The 13,028-nt window shown below is 56.8% G+C and overlaps 5 protein-coding genes across 5 annotated transcripts; 3 read left to right on the forward strand and 2 right to left on the reverse strand.

Moving 5' to 3' along the window:
• Nucleotides 1–626: 626 nt before the first annotated feature.
• P168DRAFT_274028 (MFS general substrate transporter) lies at nucleotides 627–2,547 on the forward strand (the record flags this gene model as incomplete). Its single annotated transcript, XM_024835396.1, has 5 exons — nucleotides 627–827; nucleotides 882–998; nucleotides 1,066–1,412; nucleotides 1,486–2,081; nucleotides 2,109–2,547. 5 exons carry the CDS (start codon nucleotides 627–629, stop codon nucleotides 2,453–2,455), a joined length of 1,608 nt encoding a protein of 535 aa, XP_024690156.1. The 3' UTR covers nucleotides 2,456–2,547.
• A 1,181-nt stretch (nucleotides 2,548–3,728) lies between these two features.
• P168DRAFT_329517 (non-ribosomal peptide synthetase) lies at nucleotides 3,729–7,719 on the forward strand (the record flags this gene model as incomplete). The annotated part of the gene is made up of 2 exons (XM_024841479.1): nucleotides 3,729–6,229; nucleotides 6,280–7,719. The coding sequence occupies exons 1-2, from the start codon at nucleotides 3,896–3,898 to the stop codon at nucleotides 7,717–7,719; spliced, it is 3,774 nt and encodes a 1,257-aa protein (XP_024690157.1). The 5' UTR covers nucleotides 3,729–3,895.
• A 957-nt stretch (nucleotides 7,720–8,676) lies between these two features.
• On the forward strand, nucleotides 8,677–10,381 carry P168DRAFT_321147 (MFS transporter; the record flags this gene model as incomplete). Its single annotated transcript, XM_024840434.1, has 2 exons — nucleotides 8,677–9,078; nucleotides 9,131–10,381. The coding sequence occupies 2 exons, from the start codon at nucleotides 8,677–8,679 to the stop codon at nucleotides 10,379–10,381; spliced, it is 1,653 nt and encodes a 550-aa protein (XP_024690158.1).
• Nucleotides 10,382–10,487: 106 nt separating this feature from the next.
• Nucleotides 10,488–11,737, reverse strand: P168DRAFT_258203 (Ldh family oxidoreductase). The gene has a single exon (XM_024834589.1). It carries the CDS (start codon nucleotides 11,696–11,698, stop codon nucleotides 10,619–10,621), a length of 1,080 nt encoding a protein of 359 aa, XP_024690159.1. The 5' UTR covers nucleotides 11,699–11,737; the 3' UTR covers nucleotides 10,488–10,618.
• A 183-nt stretch (nucleotides 11,738–11,920) lies between these two features.
• On the reverse strand, nucleotides 11,921–12,697 carry P168DRAFT_284320 (DUF3455 domain-containing protein; the record flags this gene model as incomplete). The annotated part of the gene is made up of 1 exon (XM_024836125.1): nucleotides 11,921–12,697. The coding sequence occupies one exon, from the start codon at nucleotides 12,695–12,697 to the stop codon at nucleotides 11,921–11,923; it is 777 nt and encodes a 258-aa protein (XP_024690160.1).
• Nucleotides 12,698–13,028: the final 331 nt, after the last annotated feature.

A 13,028-nucleotide genomic window follows, 5' to 3' on the forward strand; every position in this document is an offset into this window, starting at 1 on the left:
TATATATTCTAAAAGAGAAACGATTCAATTACCTAATTCAATTATTTAAATCACAGTTTGTACATAATCATAGTCTGTATAATTTGCAAATAGTATTTATCAATTGACAATTTCACTGATTAACATCCCTGTCTAGAAACTGCCGTCAATAGAAACAGAAAATACATGTAGATCACCAGGGTTCATCTACCGACATACAACTCCCACGATCTAGCCCATCCCAAAAACCAAACCTCCAACCCGGCCGAGAAAACAACAACCTTAAAGCAGTAAATCAGCACGTTGGTACTTCCAACGCCAATAACAAGTCCTGACTGCGTCGCGCACGCCATCCCGTCGCGCCATCACCCCATGTACAAGGATCTAGGTACCCAACCAACAACGCTGGAAGAAGAATCTCCCCGCGTGGCAGCTCCAAATTCTCCACACTGGGGGAATGTCAGATAAGATTAACATTTGTTGTTGGAGATGGTCAATTGCGTGATGTGGAGGAGATATTGGTCTTGCGCTATGCTGTGAGGGTGGAAGTTTTAAAACGATGCGGTTCCCCTCTTGGGTGCAATATTGCGCAGTCGGGGCTGGTCTCGACTTCTCCAAACTTTTTATTATTTATTTTTCCTTGTATAATGGCGGAAAAGGTAGAAAAATCCGAATATGCAGCTGAAAGCAGCGATTCCGATATTGGGAGGCCAGCTGCAAGAGACGGGGAGGATGCGGCTAGAAAAGCTCTCTTGCAGTCTTTTACACCCGAAGAAGACAGGGTAGTGCGGAGGAAGATCGATTGGCGGTTCTTACCGCTTATTGGGATGATGTACCTCGTCAAGACTGTGGGTTATCTTCCACTCTTTGGGGGATAGGCAGGGCTGAGACTGACAGACTAGATTGACTATACGAATGCTGCGAATGTCAAGGTGCTCCAGGTTGGAAGTGAGCGGAATGTGCTTACAGAGCTTAGTATGACGACGGATGAGTACAATTGGGTGCAATCTATTTATTTTGTCAGTCACTGTTCTTTATCTATATGGCTGATACTACTAAACAAGAGTGAGAAACTAACAAACCCAGATCAGCTACATCATCTTCGAAGTCCCCAGCAACATGATGCTCAAAAGACTCACCCCCCGGCTATGGCAGTCGCGCATCATCCTCAGCTGGGGCGTCGTGCTGGCATGCCACGCAGCAGCAAACAATAAAGAGACGATGTGGGCGCTGCGCTTCCTGCTGGGCATGTGCGAGGCAGGCTTGTTTCCGGGGATCGCGGCGCAGCTGTGCGGCTGGTACCGCAGCGACGAGATGGGCAAGCCGATTATGTGGATGTTTGCGTTCCAGAACTTCTCGGGTATTTTGGGGTCGTTGTTGGCATATGGGATTTCTTATATGAATGGGATGTGCGAGATGAGTGCGTGGCGATGGTAACCCCCCCTTCTTCCGTCTGGTCAGGCGAATACCATGATCAAGCTGACGGACAATGCTGGTTGCTACTAGGGTCTACCTCCTCGAAGGCCTCTTCACGATCCTCTTCGCCGTAATAGTTTACCTCGTTCTCCCCGACTGGCCCAAAAGTCCCCGCAGCGACAAATGGCTCACCCCTCGAGAACAAGCCTACATCGAAGCCTGCCTCTCCGAAAACGCCCCGCGGACGGGTGACGCAAACTTCGCCAAATCCGAGGTGCTGGACTCGCTGGTCGACCCACGCACCTACGCCTTCATGTTCTCCCAGCTACTGGTCAATCTCGCTGGGTACGCCCTCACCTGGGAGCTACCGACCATCACAACCAGCCTGGGGTTCGCGGGGCTTCCGCGCAACCAGCTGCTGAACATCCCGCCCTGCGCGGCGGCCGTGCTGGCTGTCTTGTTCAGCGGGTGGTTCCAGAAGCAGGCGTATATGACGCGGCCGGCGTTCGTCAATTTATGCATCATGGGGCCCATGCTGTTGTTTTTTGTGCTGCTGGCGGCGTTGAGGTCGCCTGTTGGGGTGTATGTGGCTTGTGTGTTGGGGAATATGTTTTATGCGGTGTATTTTATTCCGTTCTGGGCTTGTATGTTTCCCCCATCCTTTTCCCTTCCCGCTTACTACAAGAGTGATATTCTGATATAGGGATGAACAGGGCGAAGCTCTTCTTTGAAAGGCACAACAGGCGCAGCCTTCACGCTAGCATTCCAGTCGTGCGTGGGACAGGTCGGGGGCGTGATCGGCCCGCAGCTGTTCCAGGAGCGCTTCGCAGGCAACGGGTACAAGACACCGTTTGCCATCTGCGCGGGGATGGTCGGGGCGGCGTGCATAACGAATGCGTGGACGTGGTGGCTGACTCGCAATGTGGAGTGGGATGTGCGCCGGGTGCGGCGGCTACGGATGCGCGAGGAGAAGCGGGGGCGGATCTACGCCGGGGAGGATGTGCGTGTATACGAGGAGAGGGAGTTTTATTCGGGGTTGCGGAGGGAGGAAGGTGTATAACCCTTAGGAGATATCATTCTATATGAGAGGGGAGGATCGAAATGGTGCGAGGGCGTTGGGAATGATTGGTTTAGATAGATCCCTTGATATAACTAGGTCGTTAGAGGTATCGGCTACAAAGATACCAAAGTACCGAAGGAGAGAACCCGTCTTTATATTGCTTTTTTGCTGGTGTCGTTTTGACATCATGGTCGTATTTGTGGATATCTGGTCCAGTGGGTGTGATTGTATTGAGGGGGTGTGGAGAAGAGAGTTTTTTTCTTTCTTTTGTAAAATGTGTTCATGTTTTATTCTATTTATTTCAACTTGTATTTTGTATCATACAATTTCATTTGATAGAGAATTGCTGGGCATGCCTGGGCACTAAGTGACTCGAGCGTTATAGTTTGTGCTATATATGTACTACATAGTCAGGACTCGCGTGATCTGTTTCCCAGTTGAGATTCTGACGAGTACCTCTAATTTAAGACAGCTACCAGACCTAACAATGGAAATAGTACAATATTGATATCCATCATGTAGGGCTCATGATTTTATATTTTTAGCATATATAATGATACCCACCAGGTATATAAGGTAGCCCATAAGCTTCTTGCCTGACTTTCCGCCAATGGCTGCGGGTAGAGTGACAGGGCTCTCGGCCCAACAACCCTGAGGCGAACGCCACACTGTACCTGAATGAGACATTTAGAATCCATTACCCACCAATATTATTCATATCATTCTGATTTTTACTGAGAAAAAGGCGGATTACCGGAATAGGGAAAATCTTCCTCGCGTGGGGCGCCAAAGGAAAAGAAAAAAAAGAAAGTACGGAGTAAAATAAGGGGAAAATTGGATCAAGAAATAACCATTGACAGAATCAACCAAATTCCAGCAACCAGTGTAGTGGAGTGGTGCATGTGAAAATTGTCCAGTTGGCTCCATTGAGTTGTCCATTTCGACCAATTAGCTGCCTCAGGATCCAGCTCAATGCCCGATCGGGTTAGACTGATCCCCGACAGCCCTGAGAAGCAACATCGACCAATCCGCTTCGGGATTTAGTCCAGATTCACTATCACGGCCACTGGTTGAATCTTCTGGTCAAACTTGATCCTAAACCCACTTTCATCATGGAGAAACCTTGCTGGGGTCCCCGTTTCTCAACAGTTTGCCCCGGCTTGCCTTCCCTTCTCTTCTTTCCCCCCCTCCCATCCCTCCTCCTCACTCCGGTTACCTTGCTACAAACGGTCATCCTCGTGTTCTCAAGATCTATCATTACCGTTGGACCACGGTGACTTTCCCCTCGTTGATCTCGTGAACTTCTAGAGTGTGGTGGGGTTGAACAGTTTTGTGGAGTATTTATTCTCTCCAGATCAGTCGTGTCTTTTAGTTAGACCCCCACGGTCCAGCGTTACTGGGACTTAATCACATAGATTCTCCTCCCCCCGGTCTTGAACCATGTCCCACATTGATATCACCAAAGACCTGTCGGCCCTCTTCAACAAACAGGTTCTCGCGACCCCCGACGCCCCCGCCTTGGAAGACGGAGAGACTACCTATACCTATAATGAGTTGGCACAGGAGGTGGACCGCCTGGCTCAACGCCTGCGCGATTACGGTGTGAGTCGGGACAGCCTGGTGGGCGTCCTGCTGCCGCGGAGTGCCCACTATGTCATCGCCTGTCTGGCCGCTCTCCGTGCGGGAGGCGCCTTTCTGGTCCTCGAGCTGGCCTATCCACCGGATCTGTTAGCCGATGTGTTGGCGGATGCCACCCCCGCCGTCGTTCTCACCCACAAGGCGGAAGCGGCCAAGGTCGGTGGCAGCGCTCCCGTAATCCTTCTTGACGAACCGCTGGCGGAAGTCAATGGACATGCGAAGGAAGCGTCCCCGCTGCCGGCGGACGATGACCTCGACCGACTGGCCTTTGTGTCCTACTCCTCCGGCACCACGGGCAAGCCGAAGGGCATCGCCAACCCCCACCGCGCCCCCGTGTATTCCTACGACCTGAGATTCACCGTCCAGGACCTCCACCCCGGCGATCGCGTTGCCTGCAACGTCTTCTTCATCTGGGAGATCCTCCGCCCGCTCTTGCGGGGCGCCACCGTGGTGACAGTGCCCGACGAAATCAGCTACGATCCGGCGGCGCTGGTCGATCTCCTGGAATCCAAGCACATTACCGAAACCTTGATGACCCCCACCCTGTTGGCCACGGTCCTGGTCCGACACCCCCATCTGGACACCCGTCTGCCCCAGCTCCGCACCTTGTGGCTCAACGGCGAGGTGGTCACCACCGATCTCGGACGGCGGGCCACCAAGTGTCTGCCCAACACCCGCCTGCTAAATTGCTACAGCACTTGCGAGACCCACGAGGTCGCCTGTGGCGACATCCGGGAGATGCTGACGAGCGACGCGCAGTACTGCCCCGTGGGACCGCCCCTGGACCCGGAGCGGACGTACATTCTGGACCAGGAGGGTCAGCAGCTCCCCGTGGGAGTGAGTGGGGAGCTGTTTGTCGGAGGCCCGCTCCTCGCCCGGGAGTACCTCAACCTGCCCGAGGCCACCCGCAAGGCCATCACTCCCGACCCCTTCGACCCGACCCCGGGATCCCGGATGTACCGCACCGGCGATAAAGCCCGCATTCTGGACTCGGGCTTCCTCGAGATCACCGGGCGCGTGGGCGACATGATCAAGCTCCGCGGGTATTCCGTCGTGCCCGCCAAGGTCGAAAACGAAATCATCAAGCGCCTGGCGGTCAGCAACTGCGCCGTGGTAGCCCACGGCGACGGCCTGGAAAAGGAGCTGGTGGCGTACGTGGTCCGCGACCGGGACGAGTCCGCCGATCGGCCCCAGATCGAGATCAACCCGTCGGGCCACAGCCCCGTCGCCCGCCGCGCCCTGCTGCCGTACCTGGCGCAATACATGATCCCCGCCCAGTGGGTGGAGTTGCACGAGCTGCCCACCCACGGGGTCTCGGGCAAGGTCGACCGCAAGGGCCTGCCGCCGCCGCGGAGTGCCAGCCCCACCGTCAACGGCGGAGAGGAGGCGGAGCGCGATCCGATCGGCCTCGACCATATCGCCGCCTTCTGGGCGGCCAGCTTGAAGACGTCACAGTCCCTCCTGCGGTGCGAAGACAACTTCTTCGACCTGGGCGGACACTCGCTGTCCATCGCGGATCTCGCTTCGCGGCTGACGCGAAACTTCGGCTTCACGGTCCCGATCGCCCGTCTGGCCGAGAATGCCACCCTGGACGGCCATCTGCAGACCGTCCGCGCGGTGCGCGACGGACACACCGCGGCGGTGCAGGCCGATCTCCCGGCCTTCCTGCGTGCCGACTCGACCCTCGACGAGGACATCCGGCCCACCGATGCCCGTATCTGCTCCGTCACGGACGCCGACACCGTCCTGCTCACCGGTGTCACCGGATACCTGGGCGCGTTCCTCCTCCACGATCTGCTGGAGAGCACCACCGCTCGGATCATCTGTCTGGTCCGGTTCACGGACCCGGCGGGCGACGACCGATCGGGTGGCGTGGCGCGCATCCGCCGCAATCTCCTGGACATGGGCCTGTGGCGTGATTCCATCATGGAGCGGGTGGAGGTTCTCCCGGGTAACCTGTCGCGACACCGGCTGGGCCTCTCGCGCGACTCGTTCGACGCGCTGGCGAGCCGCGTGCAAGTCATCGTCCACGCCGCCGCAACGGTCAACCTCGTGTATCCGTACGCCGCCCTGCGCACGGCCAACATCGGCGGCACCAAGGAAATCCTGCGCCTCGCTTCCCAAGGCGGCGCGACCGTGCAATACGTCTCGACGAACGGCGTGCTCCCCCGCACCCTAGCGAGAAGGGCTGGACCGAGGACGCCATGTTGGACGTGGACGAAGTCCCCACCAAGCTCCTCGACGGATACGGACAGACCAAGTGGGTGGCAGAGCGGCTGGTCCTCGAGGCCGGCCGTCGCGGTCTCCCCGTGAAGGTCCACCGCGCGGGCACAATCAGCGGGCACAGCCAGACGGGCGCGGCCAACGCGTGGGACCTGCTCTCCGCGCTTTTCGTCGAATCCATCAAACTGGGCTACGCCCCTGACGTCGACGGCTGGCGCGCGGAGATGACCCCCGTCGACTTCGTCAGCAAGTCCATCATCCACCTCTCCGCCCAGACTCACGCCGAGACCACCGTCTTCCACCTCGGCGATCCCAACCCCGTCAGCACGCGCTCCGTCTTCGACCACCTGGCCGAGCTCGGGTACCCCACGCAACGCCTAGGCTGGGAAGAGTGGGTCGCGCTGTGGACGGAGAAGCGCGGGTCCGTCAAAGGCGGCGATGGCGCCTTCACAGTCGACATCCTGCGCAGCGGCATGCCCACCGTGGACTTCCTCAAGGGCATCGTCGTACTCGACAACGCCGCCACGCGCCCCTTCCGCGCAGTCGTCGAACGCCCCAAGGTCGACAGCGTCCTGATGGAGACCTACACCCGCCACTGGTTCGCCCGCGGCTGGCTCTCCAAGCCCCCGTCCCGCACCACCTCGCCCACCATCCGCCCGCGCGGGCCCCTCAGCGGCCGCGTCGCCGTCATAACCGGCGCGTCCTCCGGCATCGGCGCAGCGGTCGCCAAAGCCCTCGCCAAAGAAGGCTGCCACGTCGCGCTGGGCGCCCGTCGCCTCGACGCCCTCAAATCCATCCAGCAGCAGGCCCAATCCCACGGCGTGAAGGCCATCATCCGCGCCACGGACGTAACCAACAAGACCCAAGTCGAAGACCTCGTCCGCAGCGCCCGCAGCGAGCTCGGGCCCGTCGATTACATCATCGCCTGCGCAGGCGTCATGTACTTCACGCTCATGGCGAACACGCAGACCGACGAATGGGAGCGCACAGTTGACGTCAACTGCAAGGGTCTCCTCCACGCGCTGTCGTCCACCGTGCCAGACATGCTCGCGCGCGGGTCCGGCCACGTCGTCGCCATCTCCTCCGACGCAGGCCGCAAGGTGTTCCCCGGGCTGGGCGTCTACTCCGCCAGCAAGTTCTTCGTGGAGGCTACGCTGCAGGCGCTGCGTGTTGAGACCGCGGGCACCGGGCTGCGCGTTACGGCTGTCCAGCCGGGTAATACGCAGACGGATTTGCTGGGTATGTCGACCGACGAGGAGGCTGTCAAGAAGTACGGAGGTGCCTCCGGGGCGCAGATTCTGAGCCCGGATGATGTGGCGGGTGCGATTGTTTATGCGCTGCGCCAGCCGGCGCATGTTTCTGTTAATGAGGTGTTGATTGAGCCGAGGGATGAGCCTATTTGAGTGTTTTATATTATAGATAGATACGAATTACGCTGTTTCGTTTTTTTGAGTAACTACATCCGGTTATATAGTAGGTACTATGTAGTGGTAGAAATGAGCTAGCCGGATGAGCAGCCTTGATTTCAAGGCCAAGAAGCTCGGGCCGGTCCTTGAGGCGGGTCGCCGAATGGCTATATTCCTGCCTGTACTACATCCGGTTCCTCTATCCCGGTTGACATTGGTTGAAGTGTTGATCTAGAAGAAGTTACTTCATCCTCGATACTAGGGCTAATACCTACTACCAAATCTCCACAGTGTTGACAATCCCTTGGTTAAGCCATGGGAATCCATCCGGGAGAACAGCCCACATATCTCGGTCTCAAACCGAGTTACCGAATATCCCGTCAGTCAAGCCTCGCCAAGCAATGGTCCCTAAATACTCCACCGCACCAGACTGACTCATAACACCTCCAGTCTAGTCCGCCGGTGTCAGATACTTTCACATGTGGATACCATCTATCTACCAAATGATGTCGGAATGTCATATCAGCCAGATCAAACCCGACCAAACCGATTGGTGGCTGTGGCTATCAGGTTGGTTAGCTATCACGGCTACTTAGTCCATATGGGTCCGGTGGAGACATCTTAGTCTTACACACTTAAGTATCTTACCGACGACCGACAACCGATGACAATAGGAAAATTAGAGATGGTGCGAAACGACACGATCTCTCCCGACGGGTTTGATTTGATGATTTTCAAACAGCCGAGTTGTGGTGTCGGTGTTATGCTTTCGTTGTTTCGGTTGATACATTCCGAGGGTAGAATTTTCTGCACCTACTAAGATTCCTGCTGGCGTTGAAGAAATTTTATTGTTGGTGAAGGGAGGTATAAAAAAAAAAATATTTCTAGACCAATCTGATCACCCCTTTAGTCTACTGAGCTGGACAATTGCCTCGACAGGTCGAGGACGTCGCCATGTTGGACGATGTGGAAAACAAACCTCACTCTCCCCTGGCAGGAGTCTACCGTGCCAGTATCCCGTACTGGCGCATGCTCACTGACCAGGCCGCCATCACCCAGGAGGTCCTGGACTATGACTACCCGGGGTCAGGCACCGAAGAAGACCCGTACTCCGTGTCGTGGATTCCCAATGACCCGCGCAACCCTATGCAGTTCAGTACCGTGCGCAAGCTGTCCATCACCCTGATTGTCGCCTTCTCCACAATGGTCGTCTCCCTGACGTCCTCCGCCTACAGCGGCAGCGTCGGAGAGGTGGTGGCGTACTTTGGCGTCAGTACCCAGGTTGCCACACTCGGGCTGTCCCTCTTCGTCTTGGGTTTCGCCGTGGGGCCCCTGCTGTGGGCTCCTTTGAGCGAGGTATGTCAACCCTCTTTCGTACAAAGCTACCAGGAAGACTCACAATTCCCAGGTTGTCGGACGCCAGGTCCCATTCTTCTGCAGCTTCTTCCTAATGTCCGCCTTCTCCGCCGGCTGCGCAGGCGTCCAAAACATCTGGTCCCTGCTGATCCTGCGCTTCTTCGCCGGCGCCTTCGGGTCCTCCCCCATAGCCAACGGCGGCGGCAGCATCTCCGACATGTACCCCGCGCGACAGCGAGGCCTAGCCCTAAGCCTCTACGCCGCGGCCCCGTACCTAGGCCCCGCCCTAGGCCCCATCACAGGCGGCTTCCTCGGCATGAACGCCGGCTGGCGCTGGGTCGAAGGCTTCCTCGCCGCCAGCGGCGCCCTCGTCTGGCTCCTCACAGCAGTCGGCGTGCCCGAGACCTACGCGCCGCTCCTCCTCCGCCGCCGCGCCGCCCGCCTCTCCCACCTAACCGGCAAAGTCTACAGCAGCAAAATCGACATCGACAAGCCCCGCCTCCCCTTCACCCGCCTCCTCGCCGTCTCCCTCTCCCGGCCCTGGGTCCTCCTCATCCGCGAGCCCATTGTCTCCCTCTTCGCAACCTACATCGCCATCGTCTACGGCACCCTCTACATGCTCTTCGCCGCCTTCCCCATCGTCTACGAGCAAACCCGCGGCTGGAACCCGGGCGTCGGCGGCCTCGCCTTCCTCGGCGTCATGGTCGGCATCATCATCGGCATCCTGTGCACAATCCCCGCAAACTTCCACTACATGCGCGTCCAGGACGCCCACGGCGGCTTCGCACCCCCCGAAACCCGCCTCGTCCAGTGCATGCCTGCTGCCATCGCCATCCCCATCAGCCAGTTCTGGTTCGCCTGGACTAACCACCCCTCTATCCACTGGTCCGTCAGCATCATCGGCACCGCGCCCTTCGGCTTCGGCCTCATCCTCATTTACCTGGGGGTCATGAACTACCTGATCGACTCGTACACGATATACGCGGCGTCGGTTTTGGCTGCGAATGCCGTGCTGCGGTGTATTTTTGGCGCGGTGTTCCCGATCATCGCGACGTATATGTATGATGGGCTGGGGATTCATTGGGCGCCGAGTATTCCGGCGTTCTTGTCGCTGCTGTGTATGCCAGCACCGTTCTTGTTCTATAGGTATGGGGCGGTTATAAGAACCAGGTGTAAGTATGCGGCTGAGTCGCATCGGTATTTATTGAGGTTGATGGAGGATGCGGGGCAGCAGAATAGTGCGCTGGGGGTGAAGTCTCCTGAACCTGTCGTTACGGAGGGAGAGAAAGGGGCGCGAGATTGATGATACATCATGTCTAATGTTTAAAGTACATATAGAGTGCATATAGAGTGCATATGGAGTCCAAATATAGAGTATAGACCACTGTCACTGCTAGAATCATCCTGATCCTAATCCTGGCAGACTACTATCAGTACATGAGCCGTATACTTCCCTGAGGCCAGACATATTTTATACGCCATGCTCAATACTATATATCCACGCTATACATACTACCTACTATAGCCTCAAACCAAAAGATCAACCCACAACCAACCGCGGCGCCCCAGCCCTATCAGCCTCCCTATTCAACGCCTCAATCTCCCCCTCCACAAACGGAATCCCCTCCCTCATCCTCTCCTCCTTGACAATCAACTCAATCTCCCCCGGATAATAAATCCTGTCAACCCCCTCCATCCTCTCCCCTCCAACAACCCTCCGATACAAATAATCCATCCTCTCCTTAAACTCCTCCAACCCCATAAACAAATCCGGCCGAATCGCCACCAAAAAATGCCCCACATCCGCCTCCCTCTCATTCTCACTATCATACGGCCCAACCACATTCCCCGCAAACGCAGACCCAGACAACACCCCCGAAAACACATCCATCATAACCGCCAACCCGCTCCCCTTCGGTCCCCCCATAGGCAACATCACACCCTCAAGCGCAGCGCGCGCATCAGTAGTCCGCTTCCCCTCCCCATCAAGCGCCCAATCCCCCGGAATCTCCTCCCCCCTCCGCGCAGCCTTATAAATCTTCCCCCGCGCAGCAACAGAAGGCGCCATATCCAATATAAACGCCGGCGCCTCCCCCGCAGGCGCCCCACACGCAATCGGACTAACCCCCAACAACTTCTCCCTCCCGCCCCAAGCAGGCAACGCCGGCGAACTATTCGTAAACACAAGACTCATCATCCCGCTGTCGAGCGCCTGCTGCACCAGCCACGCCGACATGCCGAAATGGTTACTGCGCTTGACGCTCGCCAGCCCGATGCCGTAAACCTCTGCTGAAGCAATGGCGGCTTTCATGCCGGCGTGCGCGGCGACGAACCCGAACCCGTTTTGCCCGTCGATGTGGGCTACGACGGGGGTCGTTTGGGTTATTGTCGGGGTGGCGGTGCCGTTTAGGGTGCCCCGGCGCAGGCGTTCCAGGTAGGAGGGGAGGCGGTTTATGCCGTGGGTGTCGACGCCGCGGAGGTCGGCTTGGATGAGGGCGTGGGTTATTGTTTCGGCGTGGGGGGCGGGGATGTTGTTTTTTTGGAGGAGGGTGAGGACGAAGGTTTTGGCGTTCTCGGGGGTTATGTGGTGGTATTCTTGCTTTGGGGGTTGTTGGGCCATTTTGGAGGTATGATATTGAGATGGTGTAGTTATAGAGGGAGGATGTGTAGTTGGAGAAAGATGGTGTAGTTAATGGACAGTGGACTGTTTTATACCTACTGTCGGATGTCCCCGCACTCCGGCTTTCTTCCGAGATTGGCTAACTCTACTAAGTACACTAAACTATACAGTCATATCATATTCATTGAGTCATATCATAAATAAATACTAAAAAGATAAAGATCATCCATAAAACCAATACTCCGCCGCATACTCCACCTCAAAAAACTCCTTCTGTCCCTCGCACGTCGAGGGCGCATTCCCCCCAGCTGTATACACCCTATATATCTCCTGAATCCCCCTCCCATCCGTCTTCACCAGCTTCAACCACGGCGCATCATCCCCGGCATTAGCATTAACCACGAAAGGCGTCCCGCTAGCATCCTTCTTCGCCAGCACCCAGTCGTCCTCGTCTCCGCCCCGTCCGAACTCAAACAACGGCGTCCCGTCAGCTAGGAAGTAATGCCGTCCGATGACAAGGTTCTTTTCTTCCGCTCCCCAGAAGAACACCCGGTTTAGCAGCCACGCGGCCAGCTGCAGCGGCTGGAGGGGGATCATCTTCACGACGCCTACGACGGACGATAAGGCTCGCTGGGCGTCTGTCTTTTGCTGGGCGGCGAGACAGGAGCCGTCGAAGAGGGTCGCGACGGCTCCGATTTGGGTCGGTGCGGTGGTTTTGTCGGTGCCGGTGCAGGTGTAGTTTTGGGTGCCGCGGCCGATAGCGAGGTGTTTGAGGGTGAGGCCGTTGGCTGGGGTGGGGAGACTGGGCTTGGTCTGGTTTAGGGGGAGGGAGACGGTTTGGGGGATGATGCAGCGGGCCCATTTTGTTGTCGTGAGGGTGGATGTCACTTCCTTGATGGCTTGGCTGGAGTCATCTGTGTGGGTGGGATCATGCCGGGTGGGAAAGGCGTATACTCCTAGAAGGAGGGAAAGAAATAGGAGTACCCTGAAGGAAAGCATTTCGGTTGTGATGTATACTGGAAAGAATATATGCAGAGCAGTAGGGAGAAGATCAACGGGTCATGCCGTGTTTATAAACAGGACGAGGCACACCCCCGTTATGTGAGACATGCTCATATCCACGCTCGGCATATCCTGCCGTTGTAACCCAGCGTGAGCTGTGCATCAAACGAACCCGGCTGGCAGCCACAGTCAGTGCACAGATCCAGTGCGCCTTGCGGGTAAACACATATTGACAGCTGTGGAGGCATATTATGATGTCTTCCATCGTCCGCAGTCGAAGGAATGTTGGTTCTGACACTGCCTCGTTGGATATCTCTTGTGGCATTGT

This window comes from Aspergillus campestris (genome assembly GCF_002847485.1).
Source record: "Aspergillus campestris IBT 28561 chromosome Unknown P168scaffold_11, whole genome shotgun sequence".
Classification (NCBI taxonomy): Eukaryota; Fungi; Ascomycota; class Eurotiomycetes; order Eurotiales; family Aspergillaceae; genus Aspergillus; species Aspergillus campestris.